Below are 16711 nucleotides of genomic sequence, written 5' to 3'. Positions count from 1 at the left end.
GAGAAAACAATTTCAAGGATGTAGGAGTGGAAAACCTGGTCAGATGCTGCAAAGAGGAGAGAGAAGAAGACCAAATGGTCAGAATTTAAAACACGAAAGCTGCACAAGGGTTTCACTGGAATGGTGGAGTCAGCCTGGATGCCAAGGGCTGAAAGAACCGCACAGTGAGGGGATTTTAGGAGCAGTGAGTGCAGACTTCAAGATTTCAGTGTGCTCAAGATGTCAGATAACTCAGGAAGGCAAGGCAGAGGGTATCACCACACATCAGCACATCGAATCAGGCAGGAAAGAACCTAAGTTCTCCAAAATTTAATCTCCTTCTACCTATCTTCACAAAAGATAAAGGAAAACAAAACTGTGGTTCCTTTTTTTTTTTTAAGAGATGCTTTCATATACTCAAACTTTTAAAAAATACCTGTCAGTAATGGCCTTCATAAACTCATCAATCAGATCATCGTAACGTTGTGATCGATCTCTTTTCTGATATAAACCCATGTAAAATGGATCTTTTAAGAGTGCCTATAAAAGAGAACAAACGTAAAAATAAAAGCATTCTGTTATACAAACAGTTTAAACACATTCTATAAAACGAAAATTGTAAAATAAAGAAGTTAATAATTTTTAAAACTTTATTGCCCTTCTTCAAAAAACTTAATAGTATCAATTTACTATTATTTGCATAAATATTAAAAGGCGTTTAAGACAAAGGCTAATATCTAATCACAGAATTTTCTCTTCTTATATTTCTTCAAAAGAGGAATGTAATAAAGCAGTTTTTTTTTTTTTTTAATATGGGAGAAGGGTCAAAGGGGGAAAATGATTTTACTCACTGGATTATCAGTTCCTACATCAATACACACAGGCAGGCATCTATCAGGCCGTATTCCAGCACAAGCTGTATACAAACAAAGTTTTCCTACTGGGATTCCCATTCCATAGACACCCAGATCTCCAAGACCCAGAATTCTCTCTCCATCAGTCACCACAACAGCCTTAATTACAAATAAGATAAAGTAAAATAAATTATAAGTTGTCCAAAATGGAGCACTTAAGAAACACATTCACAAAAAGATTCTCTTCATCACAAAATAGCACGTATTAGATTATTCCATTCACATGAACATGTAAAGCTACAGAGAGAGAAGTGCATTAGTGGTTGTCTAGGGCTGAGTGGGGAGTGACACTAACGGGTACAGGGCTTTTCTGGCAAGGTGGGGATGAGGGAGCTGTGATGAAAATGTTCTCAATGACGATGGCTGCACAACTCCGTGAATATACTACAAATTACTGAATTTACATTTTAAGCCAGTGAATTGCATTGTATGTGAATTTTATCTCAGAAAAGCTACTGTTAAAAACAAAACAGAAAACCTCAAAAAAAGATTCTCTTCACATAGTTTCACTCTCACTTTTAAAAATAAAATTGTTTCTTAACTAACTTTCAAAGTTAACCAACCAAGAATACTTAAAATTCTAGGGTTTCTAGAATATAGATGTAAAGAGGAGAATTAACTAGATTTGATTTCCCTGTGTCTTTGGTTTAGGAGTAGAATGCTTCTGACTAGAGGATCAACTTGAATATGTTCACAATGACTAAAACGGGGAGAGGGGAACTTCTGATAAAGATTAACCCTAAGAGAAAAAAAGAGTTTAGAAATAACATGTTACTCCAAATAATAACTGAAGCCAAACAAGAAAAACCTTAGCAATGGAGAAAAAAATCTAGAATAAAAAATACACCTACAAGGTTTTAAGAGGATACTATGAATTTAATTATCTGACCAAATTTTTTTTAGGTTATTAGAACAAATGATAATTCATCAAAGATTATTTTGGTGAGGAAAACACGCAATAAAGGCAACTGAGATTACTGCCTGTAATAAACACTAAAGCCTACCAAAAGATCTTAAAGAAGTCATTAGTTTTTGTTTTATGAAAGACAGCCAGATTGACAGCTGTTTATATTTGCTAAATTTGAAATGCTAAGAGTGGTATATTTGCTTAAGGATCTAAATCTATCTTAGAATTAGAAGAAAAAAGACATAATGAATCCTCCCCATTGCCCACCAGAATAAAAGTTTTTATGGCATTTTAATGTATTTTCTTTACCTAGAATAATATTAACTGAAAAAGTAAAGGAATATAGAGAAGGCAAGAGATACCAGTGGTACTAAAGTGAACAGGCTCACCTTACTAGGCCCAGTTGCTTTCCCAGGGCAAACTCTATACCAGTAACCCATTTTATAATTACCATCATGATTTCCTCAGAGCACTAAATCTACATGTATGCAAGTACAAAATAAATCAGAGCAACAATGAAAAAAAACTGTTTTTGAAAATTCTGCCTTGTAAGAGGTAACTTACATAGAAAGAAAAAACATTGTGAAAGGAAGGTTGTGCTATTAGTACCTTAACATGATTTTCTGGCCAGTTATCCACAATTGATCTAACATGACCTCTGTCTGAGATTGAAATAAATAATCCCCTGCAACAGAACAAAAACACTTTTGCATTTCACAACAGTTTTTGGTTTTTTCTAAGTTTTTGTTCATAATTGGAATATTTAGATATTTTAGTAAAACATCAAGACACTGTCATTTCCAAGCAGATTTACCTAAGTCACACAGGTTTATTTTCAACCACTTCAAACTGTAATTGCATTGTTCACATAGTAGCTGCAACAAAGGTTATTATTAAATGATGTGATCATTTTTACCCAAGAAGAAATGTATCCACATCTTCTATTCAAATAAACTCAATATACCTCCAGTAAAAAGCAATATAAAGACAACCCACCAATGCAGGAAAGCACGATAAAGCTAAGTAAACTACTGTCCAAAGTCACTGAAACTGAAAATTTGAAATCTGAAGGAGCAGGAAGGGAGAGAAGAAAACTATAGTAATTTCACATAAAAAATCCATCCTTGAAGCATTAGGAAAAAGTAAAAAGTTATTTTAAACATTGTATATTGTTATCCAATTGAGATAATCCAGATTTCAATAAAGGAAGAGAGGAAGGCAGGAAGAGAGACAGAAAAAAGAAACATAGGTTCTAGAAAACAGGCCAAGTAAAGACGAGGGCCAATGGGCTCCCAGTGCCTTCAAACTGATTCTTAACTTTCTCACTGATATCCTTTTTAAAAAATTTATTTTATTGAAGTATAGTTGATTTACAATGTTGTGCTAATTTCTACTGTACAGCACAGTGATTCAGTTATACATACATATATACATTCTCTATCATATTCTTTTCCGTTATGGTTTATCAAAGGCTATTGAATACAGTGCCCTGTGCTATACAGTAGGAACTTGATGCTTATCCATTCTTCTCATCGACATCTTAACTTTGGCATTACTATCCCAGCTTAAATCAGTTTAAACGGTTTCTCAACCAGAGCTTCATAGTAGAATCATCTGCTGAGCTTTTTATTTTATTTATTTATTTATTTTTTTTGCGGTACGCGGGCCTCTCACTGTTGTGGCCTCTCCCGTTGCAGAGCACAGGCTCCAGACGCGCAGGCTCAGCGGCCATGGCTCACGGGTCCAGCCGCTCTGTGGCATGTGGGATCTTCCCGGACCAGGGCACGAACCCCCATCCCTTGCATGGACAGGCGGACTCTCAACTACTGCGCCACCAGGGGAGCCCATCTGATGAGCTTTTTAAAATGCCAGGGTTCTACCCCCAGAGATTCTGATTTAACTAGCTTGGACTTAAACAACCAAGACCTACTGACCATCTTCTACGTAAAAAACAAAACAAACAAAAAACCACTGCCACTGCACAAGTGATACACAGTATCTGCCCTCACCCAAAAGCTCTTTATGTTTCATGTGAGTTCTCAACTCTGGGTGCACATCAAAATCACACCAGGAGATTTTATGAAACAGCAACACCTGGGCCCAACTCTAGACTAACTGAATCAGAATCTCTGTGGTTGGGGCCCAGGCATCAGTATCTTTTTGTTTTCCTTTGTCCTTTAATCTGGATTGGGAAGTACTATTATAAGTGAAAATGAAACTATAAAAGAGCTGAACAGCTGGGTTATACCACAGAAGTGCTTAGACATATTAATTGATGGCAGCACATAGGACAGAACAGACAGTGTTCTCAAAGTGTCTTCCGGGGAATACCTGCAACACCATCACCGACGGTGTTCATTACAATCCGGACCTCCAGACCTTTCTCTTTTTCATCAGAATCTTGGGAATAGGAAGGAGAGGAAAGTTGGCAAGGATGAACATTTTAAGTAAGCCCCACAGATGTTTCATATGCACATTAAAGTTTGAAAGCCACTACACTACATGAGAGGAGACTAAAGATAAATGCTATCACACAGTGTTTGCATTTCTACATTTGTACCAATATGTAAGCAGGACATGGGAAAAACATAAGGATTGTGGAAAATGATTACACGTTAGAGGAACAGAGAAGAAAACTCAAATTAAGTAAAAATAGCATTTATACAATGCTTATAAGTTTACAAAAAACTGTCACATCAGTTTCCTCATCTGACCTTCTCAGCAGCTCTTTGAAAGATACTGGTATTCCTACCTTATGATAAACAGATTCGGAGGAATAAAGTAACTTATTCAAAGACTTGAGCCAATGCTCATTCCAGTACCCTTTCCACTTAAAATATTTGGAGGTACTTGAACTATCTGAAAGTAAAATTTGTGTAAATTCATAAAAAAGGACAAACAATAGAAATAAAGCTGATAAAAAAATGAGAATCTATCTCTTAATTGGCCGGATTGTCAAAAACTTTTATGATTATTCTGCAGAATATGCCACCAAAATTAAGAATACTGTGGGTTTTTTTTTTTTGGTACAAAAATGCACATTTCCTCTAACAATCATAAATACTTAAAGAAGGTTAGGAATAAATGATGGTATTTCCACAAAATAAAAGATATGACATGTTAGATTTTTATTAATCCCTTTTGGTCCAAATTAAGCTTTTGTGAGGTGGGAAATGTGGTTGGATAAGACTGCAATACATAAAATAGAAATGTAATAGGGGCTATGAAGTGATGTTTTTTCTACGCAATAGTCATTTGCAAATATATTTTTAAAAATAAGCCTTACCTAGGTCTTCTAAAGATGTGTCCATACTGGGAGCAGGCAAGACCAACTGTTGGTGTATATACAATTGGCATTAGACTTTCGATATCATCTTGCAGTATTCTGTAAAACAACTTCTCATTTCTTTCTTGTATTCCCATTATATAGATGTATCTGAAATTAAGCACAGCAAATAATATCTACATCAGCCAGCATTAGGCTAAAGACTTTGGCCTTTGAAGCCAAATCTAAACATCTAAAATTGAGGACTCCCTCCCCCTGGAAAACAAAACCCTATATTATCATTACATAATACCCAGGACTAAAAATCAACAAAAATAAAAATGTGCTTAAATGGTAGATGGTGATGATGAAAAGAGTAATAACAGAACCAACAGGTAACATTTATTGAGCTCTAACTGTGAGTCAGGCTCTGTATCAGGCACTGGAAACACAAAAATTACCATGAGGCCCCACCTTCAAGGACCTAATCTTCAAGGTGACTGACACGTAAATAAGGAAATAAAGTGGCATTCATTCAAATATTTACAAAATACTACGTGCCAGGTACTATTCTGAACTCCAGGGATGTAAGAAGTGCCCCTGTCCTCGTGGAGTGAGTTTGTTTGTTTATTTATTTACCCATCCATCCATCCATCCATCCATCCATCTGTCTGCAGCACATGGCATGCAGGATCTTAGTTCCCTGACCAGGGATCAAACCCATGCTGCCCTGCAGTAGAAGCAAGGACTCCTAACCACTGGACCACCAGGGAATTTCCCTCATGGAGCTTATAATCCAGGAGGCTTATAGGCATTTTAAGTTCTATACAGGGCACACAGGTAGCACAAAAGGAGGCAATGGTCAATTCACATAAATATATAAATAACAGCTTTTAAAGAATAAAGGTTAGAAAACAGGGAGATGTTGGCCTGAAAAACCAGTAATCACACTGAATTAAATATGTCTAAAACAGACTCATTGTCTTTTCCCCACATTTGTTTCTCCTCTTGTTATCATCTGATCAAATGGGAATCCATCCAGGGTCCATTCTTGATTTCTTCCTCTCCCACCCTCCCCCACCCCAACCTAATAAATCAGTATGTCCCACAGAGACTACCTGTGAAATACCCTTCAAATATTTATTTCCTCCCTCCATCCCCACCCAGCCCAAGCCACCGTCACTTCTCACCTGGGCTACCTCAAGAACCTTTTTTTTTCAAACCTTATTAACACCACAGGCATCAAAGCAACAGCCTTTATTTTATTTTTTTATTTTAGGATTAAAGCTTCTATGTTTGTTTAGTAAACAAACCATTAAGCTAAAAACTAGAGAATAAGTAACCAAAGATTAAAAGAGCACAGAGGTATTGTTGAAAAAAATTAAAAATAAATATAGTAAAGTTAGTTTTTTTTTAATTGGAGTGTAGATGTTTTACAGTGTTGTAGTCTCTATTCTCACAATTTTGTTCCCCTGCTCCAATCCTATTCTTCTCTTAAAAACATACCTCTGATCATTTCTATTCTCCCTGAATGGCTTCCAAATGCCAGTTTAATAGGCTTAAGCTCCTAAAATAGTTAACTAGACCTCAATGACTACTTTCCAGCCTCATCTTCATACTGAATTACTTCACTTCCTCAAATGCACCACAACTCTGACCTTGGAGTTGCAGCATACGCCGACACACCCTTTGCCTGGAACACCCTCTGACCAGGCACAGTCCTCTACTCATGCTCTCCAAATGCAGCTCAGTTGGCACACTCTCTGGGGTCCTTTTCTGTCATTCCCTGCCCCCCACCACACATATATACACTTCAGATTTTCCTGTCTTCAGGTCCCGTTAACACTCTCCTCCCTCTTCTTTAACTCTCACGCCACTTCTTGACTTTGTCTTCCCTCCATGGTAACATGAGTTCGAGACTATATATATTTTCATGTATATATATATGCCCCATAATGTAAAGAAACCACTCTCACTAGTCACCAATATCCAATAATCCCCTATATTTTATAAACCCAATAAATATTTTTAGTTCTACAGTCAGACTGATCCCTCTACCAGAATACCCTGCCCTTCTTTCTCATTTTGCCTGCTCCTTGTAACATATTGTTTCAAATTCAGCTCAGGCATCACTTCCTCCAGGAAGTGACTCCCCTAGCTCGGCTGGCACCCCTCTTCACATTTTCAGAAGGTACTCTACAGGTCCCTTTTTCTCACTGTGCTATACAATGACAGTCATAGTATAGCCATCTATTGATGAGCTCCTAGAAGGCAGGCTAGGCTGTGAGTTACTGCGGTAGCCATACATTCTAATTTGCCCGGGACAGTTTCAGTTACTTCTTTTTTACTCCCCAAAGTGTCTGGGATTGGACGATATATTACATGGCCACCCTATCTATCACCCAGTTTATATCCTCAGTGGCTAGCAATGGCACACACAAAGTAGGGGATCAGTAAAAGTTATTGAATAGAATGGGTGCAAATTAGGTGATAGCCTCTGCTTCTAACATTCCATTCAAACCTGAAATGCTCTGTGATTTTAACCATAAAATATTGATTTCTGCTAAATTTTACAATAGTGAAAATAAGTGAAGGAAACAATCATTATAAACCAACTGACTAAAACAAAAGTTTCATTGAGACTGTATATTTCTCATGCGATAATAATCATAATACTCCCAATTTTTCTGATCAGAACACCAATAAAAAAACTAAACATCTAATCAACTCTTACTTTTCCAAAGGGCCATTCAACTTTTTCACATTTCTGTGGAATCGTAAGGCTTGAATATCTTGTGTCTCTATTTTGGGAGGTAGAAGTCCTTGAAGACCAAGCATTTGTCGTTCCTGTAATGTAAATGCCATCCCCTAAAAAGGAAAAAACAAAAGGATTAAAAATTATTACTTACAGGGGTAGCAATGGTGCCTCCTACCAAACACAATTTAAACATAAACTTAAAAAGATCAACAAGATATCATTTTTGCCCGGACTTTCATAAATTTACAAGATTGATCATATCTAGTACTGGGGAGGGTATGGTAAAAGAATTACTCTCACATACCATTGCTGGACTATAAACTGGTTTAGGCTTTGAAAGCCAATTTCAAAGTACTCTTAGATTTTTTTAAAATGCACATACTTTATTATTTTTTTAACTGAAGTATAGTTGACTTACAATATTAGTTTCAGGTGTACAACATAGTGATTCAATGTTTTTATAGATTAAACTCCATTTAAAATTATTATAAAATAATGACTATATTTCCCTGTGCCGTACAATATATCCTTGTAGCTTATTTATTTTATACAAAGTAGTTTGTACCTCTTAATCCTCTACCCCTATCTTGCCCCTCTCCCCTTGCCTCTCCTCTCCTCCTAACCACTAGTTTGTTCTCTATATCTGTGAGTCTGTTTCTGTTTTGTTATATCCATTCACTTGTTTTGTTTTTTAGATTCCACATATAAGTGACATCACACAGTATTTGCCTTTGTCTGACTTATTTCACTGAGCATAATACTCCAGGTCCACCCATATTGGTGCAAATGGTAGAATTTCATTCTTCTTTATGGCTGAATGATATTCCATTGTGTGTACATATATCTTCTTTACCCATTCATCTTTTGATGGACATTTAGGTCGCTTCCATATCTTGAATGCACACAAAGCAATTCTACTTCTAGTTAGTTATCCTAGAGATATATTCATATATAGAGACGCGTATATGAAGAGATTAGTTGTAGCACTGTTTCCAGTTCTCTTGCCTATTACAAACTAACTAAAAGTCCATCAATTATGGAAGAGTTAGCAACCTATGGTATTTCCATAAACACACTTAAACATGTATCTCTAAGTGTGCAGTAGAAAGATCTCCCAGATACACAGTTAGGAGAAAAAGTCAAGTTGAAAATCAAAACAAATTCACTGTTAATTATTATGTTTAGAAAACCCCCGTAAAGTACATATTATATACAGATATATGCATACGTTAAAAATGAAATCAACAGAATACAGTTTGAAAGAACACAAACCAAACTAAGAGGCTACCGTGACTGGAAAGGAGTGAGGCTGAACAGAGGGAGGGGGAAGGAAGAATGCTACTTAAGAAAAATTAACCTATGTAATAAATTCTTTTTCAGTTTCTGGTATTCAGCTATGGGTTAAATTTTTTTTTTTTTTTTAATCAATGATGTCAGTAAAAATGCCAGAGAAAGGACTTCTAAAAATCTTTTCCTCCATAAAAGCAACAAGAACCCTGGCCAAATGATCAGAATTCTGGAAATTAACCAAAGCTTTCAGCAGTTGGAGAGCATTTATTCAAGAAAAACTGCTGAATTTCAGTGAGAACAGCAAGCTTCATGGCATTTTAACTTGCCTTGTTCCTAGCTCCCCTCCCCAGCTCCACAGTAACCTTGAAAACGCAATCACTGTGAAACAATCGCTTTGAAAATCAGAGCCTGGCAGTCACTGGAGAAGGCAGGAGGGTTTGGAGATTCCTCTAAAGCCCCATATCCAGGAAACTGTTATTATCTGACCTGGAAGACCCTATCTGCAAGGCTGTCTTTATTTGACCTGACTTGGAGCTCAGGCAGTGTGAACAGCCTTTCCCGCCAGAAGGGTCTGTTGAAAACAATCAGAGGCAATTATTTAACATAGCAGCTCCCCAAGGCAGTAGGTAACAGTTGGGGCAAACAATAGGCTAATAACCAAAAAGCTGAAAAGGAAAAGCTGAGAAATGAGATGTCCATGGGGAACTCTGAAATGCTGAGACATATTCCTGAGAACCTAGAAGGTCATATGCACAGCTGTACGCATGTCCAGGAAAGACCTGAGAAAGCCCTAAGCTCCCACCTCTGGCTAACCTTGAGGCTCTGTGCAAACAGGAAGTGAAGGCTGATGCGTAGCTGTAAACTGCCTGGCTGAGTCCTGAAGGCACACCCCAGCAGGTACACAAAGCCCCCTGGCAAAGAATGGGAGATTTAATGGCTCTAGGTATTTCAGTTTCTGTTTAATCACTGGCTGATCACTAAGTTAACACAGCAGAGACTTCAGTAGGCATACATAACAAGAAGAAGGAATTAGTTCAGAAACGACTGGGGGGAATGAATATCTGGTTTCCAGGGCAGCCACATTATTTTAAAAGCCCAGTTTTCAACCAAAAATCATAAGGCAAGCAAAAAATAAACAAACAAACAACAACAGCAACAAAACACATAAAGTCTGACTCATATACAGGAAATAAGGGCAGTTAATTGAAATTGCCTGGGGAAGCCCAAACATTGTACTTACTAGACAAAGACTTTAGTTATTCTAGGGGACGGATAAATTGGGAATTTGGGATTAACACACTACTATATAAAAAACAGATAAACAATAAGGACCTACTGTACAGCACAGGGAACTATATTCAATATCTTGTAATAATCTATAACGGGAAAGAATCTGAAAAAGAATATACTTTGCCGTATACCTGAAACATTGTAAATCAACTATACTTCAATTTAAAAAAAGAAAAAAGTTAGTTATTTTAAATATATCAAAAAAACTAAAAAAAAACATTGTCTAATGAACTAAAAAGAAGTGTGAGAATGACATCCTACTAAATAGAGAATACTGATAAACAGAGAAGATAAAAAAGGAACTAAATAGAAATTCTGGAATTGAAACTACAACAACTGAAATAAAAAATTCACTAAAGGGGCTCAACAAGCAGACTTGCGTGGTGGAAGGAAAAAACCATCAGATTTAAAGATTGGTCAGCTGAGATAATCCAGTCTGAGAAATAGAAAGGAAAAATTAAAAACAACAACAAACAAACAAAAAGAAAAATAAGGAATAAATATGAACAGACCTGAGAGACCAGCAAGAGTACCAACACGTACATAACAGGAGGCCCAGAGGCGAGGAGAGAAAAGGCTAGAGAATATTTGAAAAAATAATGGCTAAAAAACCTCCCAAATTTGATGAGAAGCATTAATCCACACATCCAAGAAGCTCAATAGCTCCAATCAAGAAAAACTTAAAGAACTCTACCCCTACACACATCATATTCAAACTGTCAAAAGCCAGAGACAGCAGAAATCTGAAAGCAAAGAGAAGTGACTCATCACCTGCAGGGGATCCTCAAAAAGAGTAACAGCTGATTTCTTATCAGAAACCACGGAGGCCATAGAGAGTGCTGAAAGAAAAATAACCTGTCAACCACGAATTTCTAAATCCTACAAATCCATCCTTCAAAAATGGAGAAATTGGGCTTCCCTGGTGGCACAGTGGTTGGGAATCTGCCTGCCAATGCAGGGGACACGGGTTTGAGCCCTGGTCTGGGAAGATCCCACATGCCATGGAGCAACTAGCCCCGTGAGCCACAATTACTGAGCCTGCACATCTGGAGCCTGTGCTCCGCAACAGGAGAGGCTGCGATAGTGAGAGGCCCGCGCACTGCGATGAAGAGTGGCCCCCACTCGCCGCAACTACAGAAAGCCCTCGCACAGAAACGAAGACCCAACACAGCCATAAATAAATAAATAAATAAATAAATGGAGAAATTAAGACATTCCAGATAAACAAAAACAGAGAATTCATTGCTAACAGACTCGTCTCACAAGAAATACTAAAGGGAGTCCTTCAGGCCTAAATTAAAGACATTAGACAATAATTCAAATCCACACAAAGAAACAAAGAACACGGATAAAATGACTACATAATATAAAAGACAGTATAAATGTACTTTTTGTTTGTAGGTCTTTTTTTCTCCTACCCAATTTAAAAGACAATTACATAAAGCTGTAATTATAAATCTGTGTTGACGGTCATGCAACATATAAAATGTAATTTGTACTCTGTAATTTGTATGACGAAGCAGCATAAAAGAAGGAGATGGACCTCTACAGGAGCAAAATTTTGGTGTACTGTTTACATTAAATTGGTATCAAACTGAACTAGACTGTTTTAAAGATGGTAATTGTAATCCCCAGGGCAAACCACTAAGAAAATAACTCAGAAATAGGCAGGAAAAGAAAAGACAAGGGAATTTAAATGGCATCATAGAAAATTTAATACAAATGAAGGGAACAATAGAGTAAAGAGGAACAAAAGGCACATAAGACATTTTAAAACAAATAGCAAAATAGCAGACATAAATCATACCTTATTAGTTATTACACTAATGTAGATGGATTAAACTCTATAATTAAAAGGATTGGAAGAATGGATAAAAAAACATGATCCAATCATATGCTGACTACAACAGACACACTTTGATTCAAAGATACAAATAGGTGGCAAGTTTCAAAGATACAAATAGGTGGAAAGTAAAAGAATGGAAAAAGATACACCATGTCAATAGTAACCAAAAGAGAGCTGGAGTAGCTATGTTAGTAACAGACAAAATAGACTTTGAAACAAACATGTTACTAGAGGAGGGCATTTTGCTGAAAGCATCAATCCATTAAGAAGATACAACAATTATAAACATATTTTGTTAGATAACAAAATACATGAAGCAAAAACTGACAGAATTAGGGAGTAAGACAATTCAACAAGCTGAAAATGTCAATATCTCATTTTCAATAATGGAGAAAACAACTAGACAGAACATCAACACGGAAAAAGAAGACTTGAACAACACCATAAAGCAACTAGACCTAGCAGACACTCCCCTCAAAAGAAGCAGGATACACATTCTTTTCAAGTGCACAAGGAATATTCCCCAGGACAGACCATTCATCAGGCCATAAAACAAGCCTCAATAAATCTGAAAGGATTTAAGTCACCCAAAGTATGATCTTCAACCACAATGCAATGAGATTAGAAATTAATAATGGGGGACTTCCCTGGTGGCACAGTGGTTAAGAATCCGCCTGCCAACGCAGGGGACACTGGTTTGAGCCCTAGTCCAGGAAGATCCCACATGCCACGGAGCAACTAAGCCTGTGAGCCACAACTACTGAGCCTGCGCTCTAGAGCCTGCAAGCCACAACTACTGAGCCCGCGTGCCACAACTACTGAAGCCCGTGCACCTAGAGCCCGTGCTCCACAACAAGAGAAGCCATCGCATTGAGAAGCCCACACACCATGATGAAGAGTAGCCCTCACTCACCGCAACCAGAGAAAGCCCGCGCATGGCGACGAAGACCCAATGCAGCCATAAATAAATTAATTAATTAAATAAATTTAAAAAATTAAAAATAAAAGAAATTAATAATGGACATTTGGGGAATTCACAAATACTTTGATATTAAACAACACACTCCTAAAAACCAATTGGTCAGAGAAGAAAGCACAGGGAAATTAGAAGATACTTCCAGATGAATTAAAACACACATACCAAAACTTATAGGATACAGTGAAAATAATGCTAAGGGAAATTTGTAGCTGTAAATGTAACTTTAAAAGGCAGAACGATTTCAAATCAATTGCCTAACCTTCCATCTTAAGAAACTAGGGGGAAAAAGGAACAAACTAAACCTGAAGCAAGAAGGAAGGAAATAATAAAGATTACAGTGAAAATAAATAAATAAAATAGAAAAAAACAATTGGAAAAATTAAAAGATTAAACGAAAAGTTGGTTCTTTGTAAAGACCTACAAAATTGATGAACTTTTATAATGAAAAAAGGGGGAGAAGACTCAAATCACTAAATCCTTTGTGCCTCATGTTGCTCCTTACAAGATTTTATCTAAGGCTGGAAAATATAAAGGGGTTAAAACTCCTGTATTTTTATATAGTTTTAAATGAACTGTGTTCATTTAAAAGTGCTTTACCTATCCTATTGCCAAAGATAAATGAGTAGCTACACATGGTTTCACTGCCTATCTCCCATTTAGATTTAAGAGACACTCAAAAGTGTTTTATTTATAATGTACAGTAGAGATTAAAATGATTATTAAAGAAATAATTTTATGTATTAAGTATTTACGTTAATAGTTGATAAAATTCTTAAATTTGCTGGCCTGGTGTAAGTGAAGACAACATAGTTTAAAATAGATGTCTTGATTAGCTCTTTAACAGTCAGCAGAAACAACCTTCCTCTCACCTGCCCTTCTCCTACTCTTTTCTGTCTTCCAATGCCACTTGTTCCACCAAACCTCTTTTGCTCATCTACATAACCGCAATGCCCTCCCAATTTACACAGAAGTGTACCTCCCTCTGCAACAGAGCAGGACCCTATGGTCTTTGCCCACCCCCAGGTCCTCAGTCAAAGGAGACCACATAATAATAGTTTAGTCGTTAAGCATAGTCAATGCCCTTTAGTCCCTCCTTAAGGGCTACAGATAACATTCTGAGCTGTATCCTGGGGGCTGTCTTATAGATACTGAAACACTCACCAGGTGGAAGAAGTTAACTATGTGATGACCAGGCTGTAGCCATGACATAAGCTGCCACAATTGCGAGAACTGGCCTCAAAGAAATGAGAACCGACCCTGGAACTGAAGATTAACTGTACCTAAAACAATCAAAGTGACACTGGTTGGACCACCAACGACCAATGTCAAGATGACTGTCAGAGCTGACTGTGCTGCTTCTGCACGTAGGCGCCTCCCTCGACCTATGAAAGCTCTTGCCCACTGGTTGTGGGGGGCGTGTATGCCTTTGGACGGGCATCTGCCCTCCCCCCTCATTGCTGGCATCCAAAATAAAGCAAACTTAACTTTCCATCAATCTTGCCTCTTTAATGGCTTTTGAGCAGCGAGCAGCTGGACGCTACTTTCAGTTACACTTCGGCTGATCTTGAGCTATTTTCCTTTAGATACATGCCATTTCTCCACATGAGTCAATATTGATAAAAATCCCTTAACTAGACTCTTCAGTGTGCAGGTAAGCATACTAGGGGGGGAAATAAAAGGCCCCTTCTATTTCTTTCCCTCCAAGGGCAGTTAGAATAATCCATCAGGGATTAGGAAATTACCAAACATTTATAAAAATGACAATATGACTAAACGGGATAAATCTAAATATACTGCATCTGGCCAACAGTTCTGGCCAATATGCTACTCTTGGGTTTTTGTTTTGTTTTGCTTTTGAGCTAGAACTAGGAAATAAACTCAATCTTTCTTGGGTGGTAGAAACTGTGAGGGTGAAATTTGGGAGGTATAAAGCAGCCATAATTGTCGCAGTGCGGAGAAAAGAGAAAAGTTCATGCACACTTCCGAACAGTTTCAGTATAAAGCTACAGAATACAAAAATTTCATACTTTATCAGTCTAAAATATATCAAACCTTTACCAGGAAGAGAGAAAATGTGTGTTAGAATTAATGTTACTAACCTTGTTTGTTCTTGGGTTCAACATAAGTGGCTTGCCTTTCTCTTTTATGTGCAAATGACGACATGCCAGAGTACAAGGAGTGGCAACTATTTTAAACCTGGACAACATCGTTTCTCTCACCTGGGAAAAACAAAGCAAATAAAGATGATGAGAAACATATTATAGAACTGCATGAATATCAGGGATCAGTTTTCAAAAGCATATTTAGAAAGCTTCACTTCCCACAACTGAAAAAATTTTTTCAAAATACATTTATGTTGGCAGAACCTTCAAGATAGCAGAGTAAGATGTGGAAATCACCTTCCTCCCCACAAATACATCAAAAATACATCTACATGTGGAACAACTCCTACAGAACACCTACTGAACGCTGGCAGAAGACCTCAGACTTCCCCAAAGGCAAGAAACTCCCCACTTACCTGGCTAGGGCAAAAGAAAAAAGAAAAAACTGAGACAAAAGAATAGGGACTGGACCTGCACCTCCAGGAGGGAGCTGTGGAGCAGGAAAAGTTTCTACACACTAGGAAGCCCCTTCACTGGCGGAGACGGGCAGTGGGTGGGGGGGAAGCTTGGGAGCCACGGAGGAGAGCGCAGCAACAGGGGTGCAGAGGGCAAAGTGGAGAGATTCCTGCACAGAGGATCAGTGCCGACCGGCACTCACCAGCCTGAGAGGCTCCTTTGCTCACCCGCCGGGGCGGACGGGGGCTGGGAGCTGAGGCTGGGGCTTCAGAGATCAGATCCCAGGGAGAGGACTGGGGTTGGCTGCGTGAACACAGCCTGAAGGGGGCTAGTGAGCCACAGCCAGCAGGGAGGGAGTCCGGGAAAAGTCTGGAACTGCCTAAGAGGCAAGAGACCATTGTTTCCGGGTGCGTGAGGAGAGGGGATTCAGAGCACTGCCTAAATGAGCTCCAGAAGAGGGCACGAGCCGCAGCTATCAGCGCAGACACCAGAGATGGGCATGAAACGCTAAGGCTGCTACTGCAGCCACCAAGAAGCCTGTGTGCGAGCACAGGTCACTATCCACACCTCCCCTCCTGTGTGGGACCTGTGCAGCCCACCACAACCAGGGTCCCGTGATCCAGGGACATCTTCCCTGGGAGAACACACAGCATGCCTCAGGCTGGTGCAATGTCACTCTGGCCTCTGCCGTTGCAGGCTCGCCCCGCATTCCGTACCCCTCCCTCCGCCCAGCCTGAGTGAGCCAGAGCCCCCTAATCAGCTGCTCCTTTAACCCCGTCCAGTCTGGGCGGGGAACAGACGCCCTCAGGCGACCTACACGCAGCAGCGGGTCCAAACCCAAAGCTGAACCCCGGGAGATGTGTGAACAAAGAAGAGAAAGGGAAGTTTCTCCCAGCAGCCTCAGGAGCAGCAGATTAAATCTCCA

General features: G+C 38.6%; 1 protein-coding gene across 1 annotated transcript in view; it reads right to left on the bottom strand.

Annotated features, from left to right (window-relative positions):
- Positions 1-16711, bottom strand: part of ME2 (malic enzyme 2) — a 54241-nt gene that overhangs the window by 25072 nt on the left and 12458 nt on the right. The window contains exons 2-7 of the mRNA XM_060029074.1: positions 15328-15447; positions 7800-7933; positions 5087-5236; positions 2410-2485; positions 831-992; positions 416-519 (exon numbers count right to left, since the gene is read on the bottom strand). Coding sequence (XP_059885057.1) covers positions 416-519; positions 831-992; positions 2410-2485; positions 5087-5236; positions 7800-7933; positions 15328-15435 — 734 coding nt within the window. The 5' untranslated portion in view covers positions 15436-15447. The remainder of the gene's footprint in view (positions 1-415; positions 520-830; positions 993-2409; positions 2486-5086; positions 5237-7799; positions 7934-15327; positions 15448-16711) is intronic.

This window comes from Delphinus delphis, chromosome 13, assembly GCF_949987515.2.
Source record: "Delphinus delphis chromosome 13, mDelDel1.2, whole genome shotgun sequence".
Taxonomy (NCBI): domain Eukaryota; kingdom Metazoa; phylum Chordata; class Mammalia; order Artiodactyla; family Delphinidae; genus Delphinus; species Delphinus delphis.
The sequence above is the reverse complement of the archived record's forward strand: the minus strand, read 5'-3'. Positions and strand labels throughout refer to the sequence as shown.